The 13301-nt window shown below is 41.6% G+C and overlaps 1 protein-coding gene across 2 annotated transcripts in view; it reads left to right on the forward strand.

Moving 5' to 3' along the window:
• Positions 1-13301, forward strand: part of agap3 (ArfGAP with GTPase domain, ankyrin repeat and PH domain 3) — a 120532-nt gene extending 107231 nt beyond the window's left edge. For both annotated transcript variants that reach the window (XM_063462994.1, XM_063462993.1), the window contains exons 17-18: positions 8825-9080; positions 10291-13301. In XM_063462994.1, the coding sequence (XP_063319064.1) occupies positions 8825-9080; positions 10291-10515 (481 nt within the window). In that variant the 3' untranslated portion in view covers positions 10516-13301. The remainder of the gene's footprint in view (positions 1-8824; positions 9081-10290) is intronic.

Genomic DNA, 13301 nt, shown 5'->3' on the forward strand with positions numbered 1-13301 from the left:
GGCTAAACCCCACCCTGAGAGACAAGCCCTCAGGTCCCAAGCTGCCCTGTCACATATCCATCATACAGGCCTGGGTCATCACTCTGTCTGTCACACAGAGACTGTCTGTAGGGTCTCCCTGGTGGCATTAGACTGTTTAACATCACAGCTTTGTAACTTTAAGAAAGCAGGATGTCTGGTTACTTTCTTTGCTAGTACCTTTGTTTTTACATTTCAGAGACTAAAATCTTTCCAAATTTTAATTAAATATATAATAAAATTAAAACAATATGGCGTTACAGGGACCCTTTTTATTACAAACTAATTAGGAAACATTTTTCATACCAACTTCATTACATAGATGTATTTTGATAGTATCAAATCAATGTGACCAACCTGTCTTATAATGTTTATTTGTCCTCAAGAAACATAAATAGCGGTTAGGTTTAAAATGTTAATGTAACAGACTTTAACATGGTAGAGGTGTAACATCTTTGTTTTGTCATTTTAAGCCAATGCTGAAATGTTTAGTAGATTAAGACAGTATAATATGTTAAATAGCAAGAATGTGTTAAACATAAATGAACCGCTCACACTTTATAATGGTCCTACTTTGTAATATGAAAGGACTATTGCACTGGGGCAGGAGATAGACCGGGTCTTTTGCTGGTCAGAACGTTGTTCGCTTCCACAGCTCCTCCAATCCACGTGTCGACGTATACTCAGGCAAAACACTGAACCCTGAGTCTGAGTGTGTAAATGTTACATAAAAGCACTGAGAGGGTGAATTGCAGTAGAAAGTGGTTTGAGTGCTCAACTAAAGCACAATATAAGTACCTGAACCATTTAGTGAAATTCAAACTGTTGGTGTGGAAGAGAATGTATTAGGAAGATGTCACGTTGGGCTATGAAAGCTTGATGAGCTGGTCATTTATTTTTGTAGCATTTTGGACTACAAATAGGTTAATTGGTTGAAACCTCTAACTCTAATAAGCACTTGAGTGATTATGAGTGGAAACGGTCATCAGTTCCCAGCCTAATTCCAACCTTCGGGTGATACTATGGCTTGATTGATACGGGCATTTTAGGCCAGTGCAGACTGTGTTTACAGTGGCGCTATTTACAAGCCAAAAGTGGCATATAAACAGTTAATATTACACTTATAACATATTGTTGCTACATGCCAAAACGTACTGTTGGAGTTTCATTAATTACGAAATGTAACCTCCAATATTGCTGCTAATTCATAGTCTTTTTTCCGTGAGTTTAACCTTTGAAATCACTTACTATAGCTTAGATCTCTTAATAAGAAAGCAGCATAAGGCTGTAAAACTGTAAATTTTATCCTTTATGAACTACTTTCTTTAGGAAATGCATATTTTTCTGCTCACAGTTGGCCCACATAAAATGATCTGTGCAACATCGAGCAAGTTTTCAGTTATTTTTCCTCTTGGATCCATTCTCTGACTCTCCGGCCAGTTCAGACCTGAATGATGGCCTACAGTTGTTTATTGAATGGTATCTGTGTGAAAGTGCTCCACTGTGGACTTGATGAAAGATTATTGATGTTGATTTCTCTCCCTACCACTGTCAGTCGCACGTCGCCTCGAGCAGGAAGGTTCTTCATTGTCTAAAAAATCCGATCTTATCCCGGAGCAGCATCTCCATTAGTTTTCACTGTCAAACAATAAATCTCATTTGCAGGATAACTAATCTTTAGCCAAAAAACAGAACTTGGAAATATCATAAATGAACACTGGTCATTTAGATGCTCTGGACTTTCTGCTCTGCTTTGCAAACCAATTTAACGGGATGCGGTTTCTTTTATTATTTTTATTGAATTCTGACGCCGCTTCTGTGGGTGCTTCTCTTAAATTGAGCACTGCACATAAGGGAGAATTTTAATTGTGTCACACTGGTGACATGCAGCAGCTTTGTGATGGCACCCAGGCAGGCGGTGTATGGCTCCTGACTTCTACTAAACATTAGTGACACCTAATCTAAACGATTCAGTAACTACCTGAATATCAAGTCGGCGTCTGATAGAATGTCTCCTGCAAGACTAGTTTTACCCCTTTTGCATTTTTGAGATTTAACTTAAAAGCACTCATCCACAAGATTGTTTTAGCTTATGATATTCGGGTGTGAAAGAACACAATATATAGATTTGTCGTACGCGGATCTGCACAGCAGTGCAATCGCTGGCGTAGAACAGAATGATTACAGACATCATAATAGAAAGCGTGTTAATATGCATGCATATGTACGTAGGATTACCTGCTTTTGCAGAAGAATGCAAGGTACCAATAAAGCATCATTTACAATGGTAGTAAATTATTTGCTGTAGTTTTTTTTTTAAGCATGAGCTATTAACTAGAACTTGTTTGGGATTTTTGTTTTTGTTTTTTGTCCGTGTGAGAATAATGCAATTAATGTAATTCACAAATAAATACCCACGCACCAGTATGATGTAGCCTTTTTAAATGATTTTTGTTATCATTAGATAAATATTTCTCAATGTTTTCTAAGTTGGTGTTAAATTTGAATAATTTTGGAATAGGCATGTTAGACAAAGTCTCTTTGGCTTGTTATAATGCAGTTAGAACTGCTATTGATCCACCAATAAATGCTCAGGGCTTTCAGGTTCTAATGAGCCACCAAGTCTGCTGGTTTTCGTGTTCTATTCAGTTTTTTAGTCCTCATCTTATAGGATCTCTTCCCAGAACGAAACAAGGAAAGCGGTTCGATTAACTAAACTGCTCTTGTGCTAACGCCTTACAGCCAGCAGATTTATAAATAATTATTTATTTGTAGAGCGGCAAAGCTTCTTCAGTATCAAGTAGTGCCAACATGCTAACAGCAGAAGTCAGATCTGGCCAGGATACAGTTAAATGTGTGATAATAAATCTGCGGGAGCTGTGCATTGTGGCTGATCTCTGCAGTCAGCATATTGCAGGGGAGTTGTTCTTTTAATTAGCACCTGGGAGTCGTTGTGTTTTGCACGTCACCTCTAATTGCTTGGCATGTTTGTGATAGAAAAACACTACAGATTATTTTTACGGAAACTGTGGGAGAGGTCTCGCGGTTAACTTTACCCCTATCCTTTGCCGCGCACACACACACAAAAAAATGAAACACATACACAAGACACCAAGACTCATTTGGGGGAGATGTCCTGGAGCGTGGACGGATGTGGACGGCTATCCCTCACTGACGTGGGCCTCTCACTGTCACCCTCTGTAGGCTCCGCGCTGCCCTCGGCCACAGGCAGGTAATAGCTCTGATGAGAGCCCTCCACTTTGTTTCAGAAATAATTTGCCACTCCTGCCGCCTGCAGGGGCTGCGTGGTAATAAAAATGAATCACACCGCTAACCTCTCCAAACCTGGCCCCGTTGCCTTTTTTAACCCCTTCTGCTCCAGCAGTGCCACCTTGGCATGCCCTGCCAAGTTGTTTATTGCTGCTTTAAAAAAAAAATAGTATCAGCCATAAACTTCTGTTTTAGGATCTCACCAGATTGGCCTCTGTGCTGCATATTAGTTCCCAAAACATGGAGCAAAGCTTCCAGGCTACTCACAGGTTACGAGTGCGGGAACACCAACTCTCCAGAGAGATTTTAGAATAGTTGGCCTTGCCAGGAGCCCCGGTGGAGGAAGAGTAATTAATTAAGACAAATGAATGACTGGGCCTTACCATGTCCTCTGCCTCTCTTTCTCTCTAAATGAAACCCACAGGTCAGTAATTAGCCCTGTGTGGGAGAAGTGGTACTGTAGTCACTAATTGCCCACATGCCACCGGGTTTCAGGGCCAGGTGGACATAGAGGAAGGACTGCTTCATTGAAGAAGGGGCCTAAGCCATGAAATTAAGATTCAATATTGTTAGCATTAAAAAAATAAAGACTAATAAAGAAAAAGAATCCAACCCAACTGCTTTATGTGATCGAGATTTATTTTTAAAACCTGCGTGCACTGGGACGCACACTTAAGGGGGTCATGTGCTCGTCGTCCCCTCAGCTTTGTATGTGAGGCAAGGGTTCAGCAGGGGTTAACAGCATGAGCATTTAAGGGTGTTAGTCTTGCTGGCACAAAAACACAGCCACTCCATCATGAGGAGGCTGACAACCTCATTAATGTCACAATATATTCAACTCATCCCTCTGCCTGCCTACAGCAGCCAGATGCTTTTCCACTGGCCTTTCTTTAGAGCCCAACACAACAACCTTTTGAATTCTGGTCATCTGTTCAGACCGCACTCTTGAAGCGAGAAAAGCAGCATCAATTCTGACTTGTAAAATATTTGTCTTAATTCTTTTGTGTTGTTATTCTCAGAGCAGAGCACACCGTGTCTACAGTGTAACCCGTTGGACCATAGGAGGCCTTATTTAGCACTCTTGCTGTGGCGTTTACTGTGTTGCTCCTTCATTTCTTGCCCTTAGCAACCTTTGATGCTTTGGGGCCCAGCTTTCTCTCCCTGTTGTGTGCTCTTTTTTTTTTTTTTGTTCATCTCAGTAGTTTCCCTCTGAGCCCCCTCTCTGTCTTTCTGCTGCTGCCCCTCTTCCTCACTCTCCCCTCACACACACACACCCACCCCTCGGTTTGTGGAAGTGAAGCTGCTGGCTGCATGGGAATTGGTCCCATACAAGTCGCCCACCCCCACTGTGAAGTCTGTTCAGGCTGGTCAAACCCAAAGACCCTTCCCTCTGCCATTTCCACCCTTCAGTGCGTCTGTTTGATGTATCCACAGTGACTTTGTATGATCATGGACGAGTGGGAGGAGCTTAGACGCTTTGATAGTTTAGGAGGACTCGGCATGTGAAAGATGTGCGATGGCCATCCTCCCGTTCCTCCAGGCCAAGGCACCACTATTGCAGGCACTCAGATTGGTCATTCCTGTGGCTCCTCCACCGTTGGCTCCACCCGCTTTGTCTCAGTTTCCCTTCCCTTCCTATAAATTCCTGCTTGCCTTTGTCTTTCAGGCTTGACTAATTATCCTTGTTTGTTCCTCTTTATTTGAATTCAGTCATGTGTTCTTGACTCCGTGGGCTGGATTTAGGAGAATCATTCTGCCATTTGCCACTTAATTAAGTCAGGGTCAGAATCCATTGCTCAACGGAGAGCTGGAGGGACGGAGCTCTAATAGAATTATAAAAGAGGCCTTTCTCCACTGTTAAAGCTGCCTTTATCTAGGTGGGCTTCGCATAGGAAAATGAAAGGGGACACCAGCTCTAAGCAGGAATCCCATTTCCACTTTAGAGTCAGTAAGTGTTTTGATGTTTGCCCAAAGATTACATTGGAATCAAAGCCATGGAAAGAAAGTTAAACAGCAGTGATCGGCCGTGAGATAACTATGGATGACGGAGGAAGTTTGCGGCAAAGCAAACACCTCTTCGTTTTTTGGTTGGAGGCGCAGGCATTTTTATTGGGAACCTTAAGATCCTCTCTAATCCCTAAGCGACAGAGAAATTTAGAACAACTATGTGCTCGAGCCTGGGTGGGGAAATTAGTGTCTGTGTGCTTAGATGTCTGCTCGTATATAGAGAACTAACCATCAGTTCAATTTTCTAAATTTCCCCCCATGCTGTGAAACTCACTCTCCTTTCCCTCTCTACCTCCCCTGCTATTCTGTCCTGGCACTTTGACATGCGAAATCTGCTGATTTTATTTTTCTTCCTCCTGCGGTGAGGAAGTGTCCTTTTCAAGGGTCTCAGTTTCCCCCCCTGACTGTCTAAACCCTGCCTATGTTTGGATTGTTTTTCAATTTCAAACAAAAGACAGAGGCGGGATTACCATTTCACTTCCTTTCACACTCTGTCTTTCAAGTGGCAGCAGCTGAGGGTTTTTTTGTTTTGTTTTGTTGTTTTTTTAAAACCACTGCCTGGCTGTTTTAGCTTTTTTTCCTGGTCTGTCTAGAAAGAACAGTGAATTTGCTGAATTTAAAGCACAGCATCAGCAGTGAGCGAGGCCTTTTTCTGCAGGTCTCCAGGGCTGATTTCGTAGTGAGGGCTAACAAAGTGCCCTCAGGGCTCCTTTCTGAGTTGTTGACGTCTTCCTAATGGCTCTCCTCAGCCTTTTTGTTTTCACATCTTGGTGCTAACTTTCTGCCTCATTTAGCTCATATCAATTCACTGGGCTTTACAGATTCAGCATCTCATTCAGCGTCCAGCTCTCTGAAGCAAACTTTGGACAACAGGTTGTTTTTAACCCTGCTCAGATTTTTGTTAAAGGTTGTAGAGTTTGCCTTCGGGATTACAGCCAGTCAGTCAGTTTTCTGACAAACTTAAATCTCTTTGGCTGTAAAGAAGGGAAATAATGGTGGACGGCAGGACGGCCCCTTCCTGTTCTGAGCAGACCACCGATTCTAAGGCCAATTGATTTGCTAACCGGCTTGTCCCCACATAATGACTGAGTAGGGATTGATGGAGGTCTTACACCATAAAACTGAGCCACAGCAATTGCCTGCTATTAGGGCTGTATTGTTGTTCACAGAATACCCTCTGCCTAAAGAAAAGATTTGCTTATGCTGTAGCGCGGGGGGGGGGGGGGGGGGGGGGGGGGACTTTCTCCGTCATTGCTGCATTACATTACATTACCACATTCCCTTTGAGGTCATAATAAAAAAAATGTACCCATGTGTCTATAGGAGCAATTACTTTAAGGCTGTTTTAAGATGCGGGCTAAGTAGCTTTATGAGCTGCTGGGGTTTTTTTTTGCAGTTAATCAATCTCTGCTTGGGTGCTGATAGAAGAAGACTTGCCCCTTTTTCATCACATCCTTAACTCCTGTAGTTAGGGCGGGTGCCAGGCTGCTCTGTGCAAGACTGACTGCTTTGTGAAGTAAGCCTGGCAGCTGACATATGAGTCTGAACACGGTTGCTGTCTGCGGTAAGTCGGCAGCCTCGACACCTGGCTGCTAAGGCAATAAAAAGTAGTGGCGAAGTTTGGTTGCTGTTTTTAAAATGGTTGTTTCTGATTGAGATTTCGCTAGCAGGATCTGTTGCTAAAATACTGTGAATAGATTAAAAACAACAGTGAAATTATCCTTTTAATTATCTGCGTAGCCAAAAATTTGACCATACCATAGAGCTGCACTGTTGATGAAAAACACTTTGTATAAACGTTCCTTTCCTATGATGAACACAGGGAATGCACTTTGTTCTGCTGATATAAATTAGTGTGTGCATCAAAAGTTTATTATTTGCTTTAATTGACTACTGAAAACTCATTTTTATTGGTTAGCACTCCCTTAAACTTTTCACCTTTTATTTTCAGCCATTTTTTTGCAACTATTTTCATATATATGTGTCTGACCGTAAGTCTGTTTATGTGTCTGTATGTTTCAATATATGTACTTATCTTCACTGCGTAAGTTTTATTAATACTGTGAAGCACCCTATTTTTTGAAAAGTGCTATACAAATAAAATTATTATTATTATTATTATTAACCCACAGATTTTTTTTTTAAAAAAAAAAGGTTTAATCTGTCCAAGAAATATCCAGCTGTTCGGGAAAGAAAAAAAAATATTTGTGAGCTATGTTTGGGGATTTCAGTTTGTGGGGAAATTGGCGAGGGACCTACAGAGTGGAAAATATTAACAGATAAACTAACAAAACTCACAAATTTAATCTTACATGATGGATAGCTTAAACCAGAGCACGTAGAACTGTCTTACTTCATTTGTGTAAACCAGGTCTTTATAGTAAGCTGATAAATACACAATATTATTCACTGTGTAGAGATAGATTCTTCCACTTCTCATCCAAAAGGTAATTTTTTAATACATGATGATGAAAGCTGGCCATTATTTGATGATGAAATACAGTTGAATTGAGTTAGAGTGTCCGTTTGTACTTGCTGCTATGCCTCGACCCGCTGATAGAGAGTCCCATGAGAGCCTTGTCACTCTAGCCAGCGTTGCTGCTTTAACTTATCCTTACAAACCTTCCCCGTTCTGTCACTCACCCACAAATCCAAACAACAGCCTCTTTTTGCTCCTCTTATCACACCGACTGACAGGGTCACCGGGTTAGTACCACACTGGGCATGCTCAGTCATTCGCGTATTGATATTGATTTTTTTTCTCCCCCTTTCCTATTTGTACAGTTTGTATGTGGGCACAGAATGAAATGGGGGGTCAAGATGGAGAGCAATAGATAGAATTCTGCCTGGTGATAGAGGATGGAGCCTTCCCTCATCCTCTATTCTCTGCTGCGGGCTGGAGTGAAGGAGCCCCACATCCCACTGTCCCTTTCTGGCTGTCATTCAGCCCCATCGATCTGACTCAGGGCCCAGCTACCCCAAGGGAGACTGGGGCTCTGAGACACACTGCCTCTTTTGTGGAGGGGATCCACCAGTTCAGACTGACAGCCGACAGCGCTGATAAAAATACGTCCCCCGCCTTCCCGTATTGTCCACAGCAGACATGCTGTTCAGGATGTGTAACCTTTAGAAAGCTGGCCAGGCTTTAACGGTCATGCTGACGACCATAATCACTAGAAACTGGAATATTGCCCAAAGCGTCACACCCTTTGGCATTCTCTCATCTTTCCAGCACATCTTGCTGTATTATTTCCCACTGTGATAGTGAAGGCTAGTCACTTTCCTGTGCTCTAATAATTTAGAAATGTCACTGCACTCCGGTGAGTCTCTTAGGCCAATTACTCTAATATTTCCCCTGTGTGTCTGCATTTCTCCTTTTGTACATGTCTTTGCCTTTACGTCAAGGCCTCTAAATTATGAGATACGTTTTGAGAAAGTTCTTTAACTTGGGTGCGAAATTGCTCATAGCGTGTTCATCATGTTTCACCCTGCCTGACCTGCGGTGCCCCTGTCATTTCCTTCCCTCCAGGGAAGAGAAGGAGCGCTGGATCCGAGCCAAGTACGAGCAGAAGCTGTTCCTGGTGGGACTGCCCCAGTCAGATGTGCCTCTGGGGCAACAGCTGCTTCGGGCGGTGGTGGAGGATGACCTGAGGTTGGTGGTGCTGCTGCTGGCCCATGGCACCAAGGAGGAGGTTAATGAGACCTACGGGGATGGAGATGGACGCACCGCTCTGCACCTCTCGTGTGCTATGGCCAATGTAGTCATCACACAGTTGCTCATCTGGGTGAGTGGGCTCCACTGAGCGTTGTTGGGAGCATTGTTAAAGGTGGATGAACATTTGAATCAGTGAATTCTGCTTTCACAGGAGAGCATTTGCAACTGTCAGTCATGGAAAAATTCTTTTTAAATTTACTTATTAAATGATTTTAAAGTAATTTAAAAGTCATTTTAGGGGAAATTATCTGGAAATCTACACAAACTAATGCCTCATTGTATGTTTTGGTAAAAATAGTAGCAAAATAAGTACTTAAGTACTTAGTATTAGGTGGCATTTTGAATTGGATGGACAACAGAGGTATTTCAGTGAGTAACTGGGCATAATTTCACAACATGGAAGAATTCATTTGGCAATGTGAAAAAAGAGAGGAGAACCTTGGGGGAAGGCAAAAGTAGGAGGCAAAATATTATAGAATATTAGTATTTTCACACAAAATTTCAATATACCTCCGATTAGACAGCACAATGACTCAATGCATTGCTGAGCAAAAGTCTTGAATCACCCCTCATTTGTTTCAAAGAGCCAGGCTTTCTTGTAATGTTTTTAAAGTGGTCTTGAGCAATAGTTCTCCAGGTTTTCTGAAGATCTTCAAGGGTTTTCTTTGGACATTGGCTGCTGTGGATTGGACACGTGCCTGACCATTTTCAGAGGAGTGTTTTTCCTAAGCTGCTTAACACTGACTTACGAATCATTCAAGTATAAAAACGGCGCTCATAACTTAGCAAAGAACGATTTTTTAATTAGTCATCATCAGTATGTACAGAGGAGATAAGGAGAAAACAGTGTATACAAGAACTGGACTGAAAATCAGCCCTAACAGGTCTCAGTACATAAGGAGGTTATTACAATGTACAAAGCTTGCCTAAAAGAGGCTGTGTTGAAAAATACAGGTGTTCATACCAAATGTTGGCTTTTGTGATGTTCAGATTGAACAATGTCTTTCTTATATGCTGTATTTCCAACTTTCCTACCAAAATACATTGAAATGGGGGGTGGAGGATGGCTCGAGACTGCACAGTACTGTACCACCCCACCAAAAAGGGCTTTTTTACAGAGTGCTTTCAGGGAAATCAAAAACGTATCACATTATTACTAAATCTAATCAATGAACCTAAATCATAGGACTTGCCAAAAATAATGTGTAGTTACTTGTACTTTATGCTTAAGTCCTAAATTTAGCCTTTGTTCTTTTCTTGCCAACCATTCTCTCCCACAGTACGGTGTGGATGTGAAAAGCCGAGACGCCCGCGGCCAGACGCCGCTGTCCTACGCTCGGCGGGCTGTGAGCCAGGAGTGCGCGGACATATTACTCCAACACGGTTGCCCCAACGACACCAGCAGCCTGACCTCCGTGCCCACGCCCAACATGAGCCGCCGCAACCCCAACATCAACAACAACAACGCCCAGTGTGAGCTCAACCGCAGCATCAGCATCATGTAGGAGCCAGAAAGCAGCTGCAGACGAGCACCCATCTAAACCCACCCGTGTCTCCTCCCAGTACTTCCTCCTCTGTTTCTCACACTGTGTAACCCAAAACCAGTACGCACGGATAGGTATCAGGAGTGACGGACCTACTGCAGATATTCCACCGCGCTGACAGAAGTGGGAGCGTTTGGGGTTTCGGACATTGTACATTGTTTATTTTATATTATTATTTTTTATTCCTGTTGTTTGTTAAATTTATTCAATCTCGGTCTGAAGTGATCACGATGAGCTTTAAGCTTTTTTGTTTTTTAAGCGTCAACCAAACAAATGACTTACTTTGGCATTCATACCTACTCTACGAAAAGCATTTCCTTAATGCTTGAACATTTCCTTTTTATGTCTTCCCCTTCTGCGATGTGAACTGATTATACAGTGTGAATGAGAAACTTCCTTCAAATTTCCAATCCTAAGTGTAATAACATAAAACTGTAAAGAATAGTTTTAGAAGTGACAAAACACTGATGTGGGAAAGAAACTAAATCTCTCTTGATATCAGTGGCTGTTGCAGGCTTTCGTAATGATGCATGTCTTCAACACAGCTATCAAACTCTTGACATACTATTCATATACAAAGGCAAAGCAATTATAGTTAAAGAGTCCAAATGATTTAGATACTTAATTTACAGGGAAATGGATTCAGATCATCATAAAGGAGTTGATTGCGCAATTCCTATCGGGTGAAATTGAGTCATTTCCTTCGCCACCCTTATCGTGATGCTCGGGTAAAAGTGTCCGTGACTACAAAGGAATTAAGGGGCATAATGTTTTATGACCATTGAGCCACATGGCTTTGTACGCGTTCCTCTTCAATCAGAATTCATTCAGATTCAAAGGTTTGATTAAAGCAGTGAAATTGTGCCATTACGATCTTTTTGTTGGAGTAATTTCCCAAATGACAAGATTGTGTTGATAATTGACACAGATTCGCGCAATTTCATCCCGTGAGCGTCCTGGAATATCCACTCGCCTCCTGTGGCCGAAGGCTGTCGTATTTGGTACTCTAAAGAAGACTTCCTCTGTTGTTGCTGTGAAATGCATATACTGGTACTGTGTGTGTGCGCGCGCGTGTGCGTCCATACATAACGCTACGATACGTTTGTGCTCGCGTCTTCGTCGTGCAAGTGGGCATTTCTGTTGTTGAAAGGACACCGGAGAGGAGACAGAAACCGTCGGTGACGATTTGGGATCATAACTGTGTAACAATGTACAGACCACTGTAAAAAGTAGTTCTTCTTCCTTTGCCTTATTCCTTATAAGAAGTTTGAACTTAGTTGATGAAAAGCAGCCTTTTACCTTCTCCTTAAACCTCTGTGCTCTCCCCCTGAGAACCTGTCAGCCCGAAAGGAGGGAGCTAACAACACGCATTCACGTGACTGACGTGAGACATTTAGGGATTCAAATGAGCAAAGATGTTCATATATAGAGAGACGAGTATAATTAGTTTGCATTATTACAAATGTACAGTATTCCACAGACGTGATAAGCCAACTCATTTAGAGTAAGTGGGACTCTGACATAAAAATGACTTTAGATGGAGTCGGCACAATGTGGGTGTATTTCTCCTTTTATTAAACTGCCATTTGTGAGGTTTTAAAACATCTTTATTTTACGTGTTTACATAGGCAGAATGTTTGTTTACAGAGCGAGTTATGAACTTGGTACCTTCTCTACATGGTTTTGTTGTTGCGTTACAGTATTCCTGTTTTCAGAGCCTACTGAAAATGACCATGGGGTCAAAAGAGGGTTTTGTTCATCCAGGCGATGCAGATACTGTAAAGGAATGTTTTGACATTTAAAGACAAAAATGCTTATTTGCTTTCTTGATGGGAAGATTGTGTACAGATGTTTTTCCAGAGCAGCCATTTTCACATGAAGTAGTTATCAACCACATTTGGTAAAGGTTCTACTTAGGCACATTACACCTTGTTTACAGAGCCGTTACCACGATGGAATTAGGCTTAATAAAGAAGTTACACCATACGTCCCTATATTTCTGGGGTTTCTTGCTCTGGAGTTTATGCACACCTAACAGTCGTATCGATCTTCCTGTCTTCCTCCCAGCAAGAGGCGCATAAGCATATTTAATAAAATGTCAAATTAATCTTTGAAGACATCCCCAAAAGAAATCAAACTGACTTCTTTGAATTTTCTAGTACTGTAATGTAATACTGGCCTTATTTCTGATCTTTACTTGACCAACCTGTTTCGTTGAGTGCATTTTATTGTCCAGGGGGATCAGTAAGAGGAGTTAAGCGTGTACAGTGATTACCCTTATTTACATACTGTAGATGATTTAAAAAAAAAAACACTAGAAATCTGCCTGTTTTTCCCCCTGAAAACAAGATGAAGTGTACATATGAGCTTAATGATTTTATCTGAAGACAAACTCCTGAACTGAAATGGTTTTCGGTCTTCCTGACCAGCAAACCGTATTTTGATATGTTTTGTTTTGTTTGTTTGTTTCTTCTTTGGCATATTTTTTTAAGGTACTTCTGTTTGGTCTTGCCGTTAACCGACCATCTTTGGTACTTGTGTATAATGATGTACATTTAACATATTTATAATGCAGTATGTAAATATATTTTCTTGTTTTTGTTTTGTTTTTTGTTCATTTTCCTATTGTAATTCCTTTACATTCAGAACGTGAATCAAAAGCTAAAGAATAACTTGTTGTATGCTTGGATGCTTGGCTGACTGTTGACCTATTAATAAACACTCAAATAAAAACGATGTAGCCTTCC

Source organism: Pelmatolapia mariae, linkage group LG18 (assembly GCF_036321145.2).
Source record: "Pelmatolapia mariae isolate MD_Pm_ZW linkage group LG18, Pm_UMD_F_2, whole genome shotgun sequence".
Classification (NCBI taxonomy): Eukaryota; Metazoa; Chordata; class Actinopteri; order Cichliformes; family Cichlidae; genus Pelmatolapia; species Pelmatolapia mariae.